Below are 10,342 nucleotides of genomic sequence, written 5' to 3' on the forward strand. Positions count from 1 at the left end.
CAAAACCATAAACTTCATATTCTTAAAAAATAATATTGCCAGCTGGAAAATTCTGGAAACCATCGTTTCTAATATTCTGTCATCCAGACTGGTAAACAGGTTTCTACTCTATATCCCCATGCAGTTACGCTCCTTCATGCCATCATTATCTCTTACCTAGACAATGTAATAACCTCCTAAATGGTCTCCCTGTCTTGATCCTCTGTCAGTCCATCTTCCACACGGAAGCCCCAAACCATTCTAAAATACAAATGCGATTTTGTGACTTCTAGTTGAGTCCTCTTCATTGCTCATGGTTAAAATCCAAACATCCCACACAATCTGGGCCCTGCATACCTCTCCAGTTTCATCTCTCACCACTCTCAAAGTTTCACTCCTTTCAGCCTAAAGACCTTTGCCAAAATACAGCTGGTGCTTCCTAGGGCCCTTACCCCCTTAGTTCTCCTCTTAGAAGGGCTTCCACTTAGAAATGCTTCCTGAACTGCTCAAGTTTTTATTAAATGCACCTTCTAAGTGTTTGATAAGCAACGTTTCTCAAAGTATAGATTGCTGAGCTGCAAACCGCCAGTCTGTGACAAGATAATTATAGAAGTTACAATTGCTGACATACTTTTATTCTATTTTACACAGATAATAGCCATGGATTAGAAGTTTTATTTTGTTTTTTTAATTGGTTCTTCACCACAGAGTTTGACAGACACTGTCCTATGGTATAATATTTGTATCACAATACCTGCTATTCTAATTACCTACCTTTATATGTTTCCCTCCTTGAATGTAAGCGCTAAGATTTCAGGAGCAATGTCTAGTTTTTAACAGTAGCCCCACAGTGCCTGGCACATCACATATAGAACTTAAAAATACTATTTTGGTGAATGGAAATAACTAATTTTAGAAAAGCAGTGGTAGAAAATATCAGTTTGAAGTCTTTGGATGTCCCAGCTAGCCATCTCTGCAAATTGTTTTCCCTGAAATCAGATAAAACCAATTTCTATAGGATGAAAGAAGAGTTACATTGAGACATTTCTTTAAGAAGCAACAAGTAAAAGAGTTAAAAAATTTGAGTGTTCCCACAGTCTTTGAGCAGGTGGTGGAGTTATATACCCTCTCCCCACAGGGGGGAAATATATATATAGATGTATATACATACACACAATATTTGCACACAGTATCACAGATTGCTTAAGAACACATGCTCTAATTTAGTTTTTATCAGTATTTTTGGTCTCAGTATTCCTTGATGCTCAAAAAATATTTAAGTTCCCAAGGAGCTTTTGTGGGTTATGTATTTCCATGTTTGCCATATTAGAAATTCAACCTGAGACTTAAAAAGAAAGAAAAAAATATAGAGGCACATATTCCATTAGCTGCAGCCATCAGAACAGTAATGGAAGAAAATGTCGTTTAGCCTCTGAAAAATCCATTGAGTATCTTTCTAAAAGTACATATTAATAGTTCTACATACGAAATTCCAAATTTTATATTTTCAAGGAATGATATTTTGCACATCAATAGTTGCCTATATATATATATATATGCAATTATATATATATATATATATATATATCAGTCCCAAAAAAGGAGTATGTGTGTATCAGTCTCATAAGACTGGGCTAATTTTATTTTTATTAGTCATAGTCATCTTCCTCATCTTCATCTTCCTCAGTTTCTTCATTTTCCTCTGTTGAATTTACAGCTGCTTCTTGTGCAGCCCTGAAAGCCTGCTCCTCTTCCACATTAGGGTCATCCATTTCTGTAATTTCTGGTCCACTGGGGTACTCTTGATAAACTGGTGGTGGAACTGGAGGTGTATAGCTGTCTGGACTATATTTATGACCCCAGCCTATGTAGAAATTTTCAAACTTTCTGTAAGTTAAAAAAAAATGTAGATCATTGTATAATTTTTCAGTAAGAAAAATTGATTCTTCTTTTCTGTAAGGATAAGGTACTTAGAGTATCATAGTCCCATGATGTTAAAACAGTACAGTATATTTTAAATGCATTAGAGATGAAATATCCCTAAATGATTCTTCTACCACAGGGAATTACTATGGTCCAAACTGCTTAAGCTGGTTAAGAAAACATAGGGCCAGACCGTGTCAAAATGTACCCCACACCTGGACCACAGCCTTTCATCTTTTAATTATTTTCAGAAAAACAAAGCAGCGAAGTTAAAAATTACATACCTTCCTTAGAGTAAGAAAGAATTAAGAAGTTGCCAACCTTGAAAACTCTTGGCTGGGTGAGAAGTCGGACTTGTGGTTAACAACCCATGTGTGATTTTTCGGGTCCATCCTTGAGCAATTACAAAAGCTTTACCTAGTTAGGCCTCATGGTGGGAAAACTGCCCTCTCCACCCCAGACTTGATGCAGAGCCAGTGCACTGCAGTCTCTTAAGAGAGCGTTGTGGTCAAGGATTCTGGCCTCTCTGGCCTGTCATGCTCTTAACACAATTGTGTTCCTGGCCCAGGTGCCTTCATTCCCAGGCCTCTTCATCTGAGGCCTTCAGCAGAGGTCTTCTTTAGGCCCCTTTGCCAAGGCTTCCTAATGAGGGTTGGGTGAGAGCAGGGGAGACCTTATAGACACTTTCCCCTACTCTTGACTCAGTACCCAGTACTTTTCCCTAGCCCTCCCCACCTTTCTCTGGTCACAGGTCCTTAAAACTGCAAGAGCCTTATGTGGGGACTTCCTTGTCATTGAGATGACCCCACAACCCTGCTGACCCATCTGACCTTCCACCAGTGTGCCATTCCATGGGGGCAAATGGAACTGGGTGGGAGGAGGGGGGGAATCAGTCCTTCAACTTGGTTATACCATCACAGTAAGTGATTAAAGGCTTAACATTTTCATTTCTGGCTTGTTGCTTTAATGGCTACTCTGACATTTGACCGCTCAGCTCTCCAGCTCAGCCGAGCTTCTGACACTAGGTTATTAAGTAAGAAATGGAAGCATAAGACAAATGAAAGTGTATGCTCTGGGTGCGGAATTAAAGGACGTTTACTATCCTCTTATCCTAATTCTTTGGAAAGTGATAGCCTAAATCATACATATTTTAAATTATCTTTTATCAAGATATCCAACAAAAATGATGAGATTTAAACTAAATACTGCTTAGAATTACCTCCATGAAATGAATATCAATTACTCAAATAATCATAGAAGAAAAAACATTTTAGCCCCATTAATTGGATAATTCAGATGAAAAGGCAGAAGTCTGAATTACTCTAATGTTCTAAATTTGATGCTTTGTTGTATAAGATGGATGTTGTTTGAATTAATCTTATGCCATACACACTTGACATTCCAGTGATAACTTATAATTTCCAGAAGTTAAATAATCAAAATAATAGCCTTGTAAGTTGTCACATACTTACTTGCCATTGGAAAAGGCATATGCTCCAGTCCAAAGGTTGGATCTAAGGACTGCAATAGCATATTGAGGAATGAGATTTGAGGATAACCGTGTTGTCCAAGGCGGTATATTCTGGATCTCTGTAAACCAAAGAGAAATTCAAAATAGACTTAACTCCTAAATAGACAAGGATATACTGTATAACAGAAAAGCTGTATTTATAAATCTTAAAACACACACTTGACATAAAGTTAAAACATTAGCAGCTTAACATAAGATCAGGAGGGTATTATTATGAGCGTTGTGGAAAAATGAAATTTGAAAACAAAATGTGTATACATTTATATAGATTATATATATACACACATATATGTGTATATATATATATTTTTGTGTGTGTGTACATTTGTAAAGCAGAGAAAATAAGTTTTACAAGAGGAGGCCTATGTGGCAGAGGGAAAAATACGTGATGACCAAATCATTATTATGAAAGCGAGCTAGGGTTATAAGCATGAATGCTCCAAAACTGAATAGGAAGAAAAAAAGAATATGAAAGCAATAATAGATTAGAAAAAAAACAAAAACAGTACCTCATATTTTAACTATGTCATGTGTTTATGATCTGTAGAATGCAAAACAAGAATGATAAAAAAGGTAACTATCAGCATTTCCACTAAGAGGTAGAGCCACCTTATACTTCCTCTGCACTGAACTCCTGCAACCTCTGTCCTAGACAGTTCTTGGTGGGGCCAGCTACATTACATCCTTTATTCCCACCATGTACTGTAGTGTGTGTGTGTGTGTGTGTGTGTGTGTGTGTGTGTGTGTGTGTGTACACAGGTTTCCCCTGCTATCCAAAAGTAGAGCTACATTACATTCTTTATTCCCACCATGTAGTGTAGTGTAGTGTGTGTGTGTGTGTGTGTGTACAAAGGTTTCCCCCGCTCTCCAAAAGTAGAGCATTCCTATGAAACCTTTTGTAAGCTGAAATGACATAGAGGGAAGAAGCAATTTCCTTAGGACACGTCTTACTAATGGATTGACAAGATTAACTGAGATAAAGCATAGAAGCTCACAAGCACAGTTCAAAGCTATGGCAGCTTGATGCTGAGATGCTGAGTGTAGGTCCTGGAGAAGGAGCTTGGAGGTGCCCCTCTGACAGATTGAAGTGTGTGCTGCTTCTATAATTGCTCACTGCAAAACAAGTGCTGAACGCTATTTTTGCCTTTTTTTTTTCTTCGTAAAAGAGAAAATCCTCTGGATTTCTATCAGTGAAAATAGGTACTAATGTAGTTCTCTCATAAAAGCAAAGTGGTGTAAGGCTGTCTTGAAAAGCAGGAAATACCTGTGTATATATACATATATAGTATCAATATAGAGAGAGTATTTGGTATATATATATAAATATATATTACATTGTTTACATAGTACGGCATACCTTGTTTTATTGTGCTTAACAGGTATGGAGTTTTTTACAAATTGAAATTTTGTGGCAACCCTGCATCAAGCAAGTCTGTTGACACCATTTTTTCCAACAGCATTTGCTCACCTCGTGTCTCTGTAACATTTTGGTAATTCTCTCAGTATTTCAGACTTTTTCATTATTATCGTATTTGTTATGGTGATCTGTGATCAGTGATCTTTAATTTTACTATTGTAATTGTTTTGGGGTACCACAAACCATGCCCATGTAAAACAGAGAACTTAATTCTATAAATATTGTGTGTATTCTGACTGCTCCAACAATGGTGAATTATGTTGTGCACCAGGAACTAATATTGTGCTGTAGGTCAATTATACTTCAAAAACAAAAAAGCTCATAAAAAAAGAGATCAGATTTGTGATTACCGGAGATGGTGGGTTGTCGGAGGGGGAATTGAAACTGAAGGAAGGTGGTCAAAAGGTACAAACATCCTAATAAGTAGGTACTAGGGATGTCATGTACAACATGATTAATATAATTAACACTGAGGTATGTTATATATGAAAGGTGTGAATAGAGTAAATCCTGAGAGTTCTCATCACATCACAAGGAAAATTTTTTTTCTTTTTTCTTTTTTAACTATATGAGATAATGGGTGGTGACTAAACTTATTGTGGTTATCATTTTGTGATGTATTTTAGTCAAATCATTATGTCTTACACCTTAAACTTATACAGTGCTGTATGTCAATTATATCAATAAAACTGGAAGGAAAAAATAAATAAATGGGAGAATTTAGCAAATAAAATTTCAAAAAGAAAAAAGAAAACCTGGAAAGGATTCACCTTTCTGGATGCCATTAAGAACATATATGATTCATGGGAAGTGGTCAAAATATCAACATTAACAGGAGTTTGGAAGACATTGATTCCAACCCTCATGGATGACTTTGAGGGGATCAAGACTTCAGTTGGAGGAGGTAATTGCAGATGTGGTGGAAATAGCAAGAGAACTGTAATTAGAAGTGGTGCCTGAAGATGTGACTGAATTGCTGCAATCTCATGATAAAACTTGAATGGATAAGGAGTTGCTTCTTATGGATGAACAAAGACAGTGGTTTCTTGACATGGACATGGAATCTACTCCTGGTGAAGATGCTGTGAAGATTGTTGAAACGAATACAAAGGATTTACAATATGACATAAACTTAGTTGATAAAGCAGTGGCAGAGTTTGAGAAGATTGACTTCAATTTTGAAAGAATTTCTACTGTGAGTAAAATGCTATCAAACAGCTTTGCATGCTACTGAGAAATTGTTTGTGAAAGGAAGAGTCAATGTGGTAAACTTCCTTGTCTTATTTTAAGACCCCAGCTTTCACCAACCACCACCCTGATTAGTCAACAGCCATCAACATCAAGGCAAGACTCTCCACCAGTAAAAAGATTATGAGTCGCTGAAGGCTCAGATGATGGTTAGCATTTTTTAGCAATACAATATTTTTTCTTCCAGTTTGATCTCTTTTTCTTTGAGTTTGCATGTGTATTTGTTTTTTTGAACTATAATTGACCTACAACACTATGTTAGTTCCTGTTACACAACATAGTGATTTTTTTCTATACATTTTAAAATGATCACCACGACAAGTTTAGCCACTTTGTATGTCACCATACAAAGACCTTTTTATTTGGACTATATTCCCCACACTGTACATTTCATACCCTTGACTCATTTATTTTGTAACTGGAAGTTTGTACCTCTTAATCTCCCTCACCTAATTCTCTCATCCCCCCACAATACAGTATTTTTTAATTAAGTATGTACATATTTGGGGAAATAATGTTATTGCACACTTAATAGACTACAGTAGAGTGTAAACAAATTTTTATATGCACTGGGAAACCAAAAAATTATTGACTCACTTTATTGCAGTGGTCTGGAATTTATCCCACAATACCTCCAAAGTTTGCTTGTATGTACATGTGTACATACTTTTGTATGCCTATACACACATACAGACACACACACACACACACACACATATAGTGTGTGTAAAATTACCTAAATCTTCAGAGATTGGTGTCAAGAGAGGAGGCCCTACTTCCAGTTCTATGTAGTCAGGCTCTTCTCCTCTTTCTTCTTCTTCTTCTTCTTCTTCTTCTGCTTCTGCTTCTTCTTCCTCTTCACTTTTTTGTATGGGGTTGAACCAATTACAGCGACCCTGGGTATAAATATTGGAAGATTTAGTAGTCTAACAAGGACCTTAAAATATCAAAATACTCTTTTGGATTGAAGTAATTATCTGCATGACATCCCATTATGTGGCATATTGATCATTCATTCAACATGTATTTACCAAAAGCTGTTTTGATCAATGTTATTTTAAACAAAAGACTGTACTATTTATTTCAAGAATCTGCCCACTTCTTGAAGTTACAGAACATTTATATATTAAAATCATTAGAACCTTAGTGAAGAAGGTAATCATTTTACTGATTTATGTGAAGGTAAGGTACTGTTATTAATAACAAAAATGTGATAATAAGATTAGGTATGGAGTTTGGGGCTTATAATTTCTCATTTAATTAACTCATCTAGAGGTATTTAAGAATATCGCTTATATATATCAAAGTATAATGAAGATTTTCTACCTGCAGATGAGACAGTTTAACAGATTGATTAAGAGTATGGACTCTGGATCCATCCTGCCCATTCACATCTGACCCTGTTGTTTATTAGCTATATTCCTCTTGTGACATTTCCTAAACCCTCTGCCTTAATTTCCTCATCTGTAAAATAAGGATATTAGTCTTTCATACAGTTGTGAGTTTTAAATGAGATAATACATATAAAGTGCTATTAAGAACAACTGGCAGAATAGGTTCTATATAACTGCTATAGAACACTGTTTACTTGTTTTTGTTAGAATCTTTTATCATTCTTGGCAAAAAAAGTTCCTTGTATTATAAAAATAGAATAAAAGAACTCTTACCAAAATTAATATACCATCTATATTTAACATATAAAAAATAATTTCACAACACACCTAAATCTAAATCCTTATGTAACTTGTCAAATACTCCATAGAAATATTTATTTTATTTACATTTGGATCACAGGTCTATACTACTTGGCAATTACACAGTACTCTGTGTTTTCACTAGGTTTTTTAATTGTCTCTGTCTGGAGTCTGAAGGCCTTTGTCCTGTATATATTGTATATATTGTAGACAGAATTTAATAAATATTTGCTGACTAGATGATAGATTGAGAATTGCAAAGCCCCTACCTGAGGGAGTATATGTTGTACATGATGAACCCAATTGGATAGGGATTCCACTAGATCAATCACTTGGATGCCTTCAAAATCAGGGTTTTCTTCAAAGCTATCTCGCCTGCCTTCTGTTTCTTCCTCCTCTTCTCCTTCTTCTTCACCAAAATGGTAGAATCCTAGAGGGCTGACATGAGTCCCTGCTGAAATTCTGGCAATTTGTGCTCGTAAGTAATTACTCTCATTTCCTGGGAAGGGTGGGTAGCTTATGATGGGGGTATCCAATCGCCCAGTGAAAAATTTCTTGATTTTTCTTGCAATAACAATTTGTGCAGGTGTAACTTCTGGTAACTTCACCCATGGTCTTCCTGGTTCATTGCAAACAAAATAGACATATTTGTTGGCACCTGTTCTGCTTTCTTCCTTTGGAATAGCCTGTGGGGCCTTGTAAAAGGACCTTGGTAATTCATCTTCATCAGCTTCACTGTCTCCATTGTCCCTCTCTTCAGGTACATCTTCCTCTTCCACCTCTTCATCTTCTCCCTCACGGAATTCCACTTCAGCTACAATATAATTCATTTCCAGACCTAAGATCTTACCCCAGAAACGACATTTTTGGATTGGGTGAGTGTCAGTAAGCTGCTTGAGGGCAAGAAATATGCGATAAGTCTCATCTGTGCCCAAACCAACTCCAGCTTGTTCAAAATAAAAGGCTGACTCCATTACATTTGGAAGAGAGTGTTCTGCCTGGGAATACAATTGCTGTGATTAATATTTTATCCATAAGAGAACTGCTTGCAGTCTACATTAATGTGATCCCTATTTTTAAAAACCATGACATTTTTCACAGAACTAGAACAATTAATTCTAAAATTTATATGGAACTACAGAAGACCCAGAATTGCCAAAGCAATCCTGAGGAAAAAACAAAGCTGGAGGTATAACCCTCCCAGACTTCAGACAATACTACAATGCTATAGTAATCAAATCAGCATGGTATTGGCACAAAAACAGACATATAGATCAATGGAACAGAATAGAGATCCCACAGAAATAAACAGAAATAAATAAACAGAAATAAAGCCACACACCCATGGCCAATTAATCCGTGACAAAGGAGATAAGAATATACAATGGAGAAAAGACAGTCTCTTCAGCAAGTGGTATTGGGAAAGCTGGACAGCTACATATAAATCAATGAAATTAGTACACTCCCTCACACCATATAAAAAATAAACTGAAAATGGCTTAAAGACCTGAGTATAAGTCACAACACCATAAAACTCCTAGAAGAGAATATAGGTAAAACATTCTTGGACATAAATCATAGCAATATTTTCTTAGTCTCCCAAGGCAAAAGAAATAAAAGCAAAAATAAACAAATGGGACCTAATCAAACTTACAAGCTTTTGTATAGCAAAAGAAAATGTTAACAAAACATAAAGACAACCTAGGGAATGGGAGAAAGTATTTGCCAATGATGCTGCTGACAAGGGGTTAATATCCAAAACATACAAACAGTTCATACAACTCAATATCAAAAAACAAACAACCCAATCAGAAAATGGGCAGAAGACCTAAATAGACATTTCTCCAAAGAAGACATACAGATGGCCAACAGGTACATGAAAAGATGCTCAAAATCACTAATTATTAGAGACTACAAATCAAAACCACAATAGGTATCACCTCACGCTGGTCAGAATAGCTATCATCAAAAAATCTACAAGGAGAAAAGGAACTCTCCTAACTGTTGGTGGGAATGTAAATTGGTGTAGCCACTATGGAAAACAGTATAGAGGTTCCTTAAAAAATTTAAAATAGAACCACCATATGATCCAGCAGTTCCATGCCTGGGTATGTATCTGAAGAAAACAAAGACACTAACTGCAAAAGATACGTGCACCCTGATGTTTATAGCAGCACTATTTACAATAGCCAAGACATGGAAACAACCCAAGTTCCCATCAACAGACGACTGGTTTAAGAAGATGTTGTATGTGTATACAATGGAATACTACTCAGCCATAAGCATGAACTATTGCCAGCAACATGGATGGACCTAGAGAATATCATACTAAGTGAAGTAAGACAGGGGAAGACAAATATTATATATCACTTATATGTAGAATCTAAAAACTAATGTAAATGAATCTATATACAAAATGGACCTAGAGTCTGTCATACAGAGTGAAGTAAGTCAGAAAGAGAAAGACAAATACCATATGCTCACACATATATATGGAATCTAAGAAAAAAAAATGTCGTGAAGAGATTAGTGGTAGGACGGGAATAAAAC

General features: G+C 36.1%; 2 protein-coding genes across 7 annotated transcripts in view; one reads left to right on the forward strand and one right to left on the reverse strand.

Annotated features, from left to right (window-relative positions):
* ZUP1 (zinc finger containing ubiquitin peptidase 1) overlaps positions 1–10,342 on the forward strand; it is a 44,176-nt gene that overhangs the window by 26,596 nt on the left and 7,238 nt on the right. For 4 of the 5 annotated variants that reach the window (XM_007119778.4, XM_007119777.4, XM_007119775.4 and 1 more), the window contains exon 11: positions 8,553–8,635. The exons of the other annotated variant lie outside the window; for it this stretch is intronic. The gene's annotated coding sequence lies outside the window, so the exon portion shown is untranslated. Of the gene's footprint in view, positions 1–8,552; positions 8,636–10,342 lie in introns of those variants that run through there. 5 annotated transcript variants of the gene reach the window in all.
* The window catches only part of RSPH4A (radial spoke head component 4A), a 15,891-nt gene continuing 7,177 nt past the window's right edge, over positions 1,629–10,342 (reverse strand). Inside the window, exons 3-6 of one of the 2 annotated variants that reach the window (XM_007119771.1) lie at positions 8,062–8,790; positions 6,835–6,994; positions 3,375–3,492; positions 1,629–1,866 (exon numbers count right to left, since the gene is read on the reverse strand). In XM_007119771.1, the coding sequence (XP_007119833.1) occupies positions 1,629–1,866; positions 3,375–3,492; positions 6,835–6,994; positions 8,062–8,790 (1,245 nt within the window). The remainder of the gene's footprint in view (positions 1,867–3,374; positions 3,493–6,834; positions 6,995–8,061; positions 8,791–10,342) is intronic. The other variant, XM_007119772.2, reaches the window with a different exon arrangement.

Source organism: Physeter macrocephalus, chromosome 10 (assembly GCF_002837175.3).
Source record: "Physeter macrocephalus isolate SW-GA chromosome 10, ASM283717v5, whole genome shotgun sequence".
NCBI classification, from domain to species: Eukaryota; Metazoa; Chordata; class Mammalia; order Artiodactyla; family Physeteridae; genus Physeter; species Physeter macrocephalus.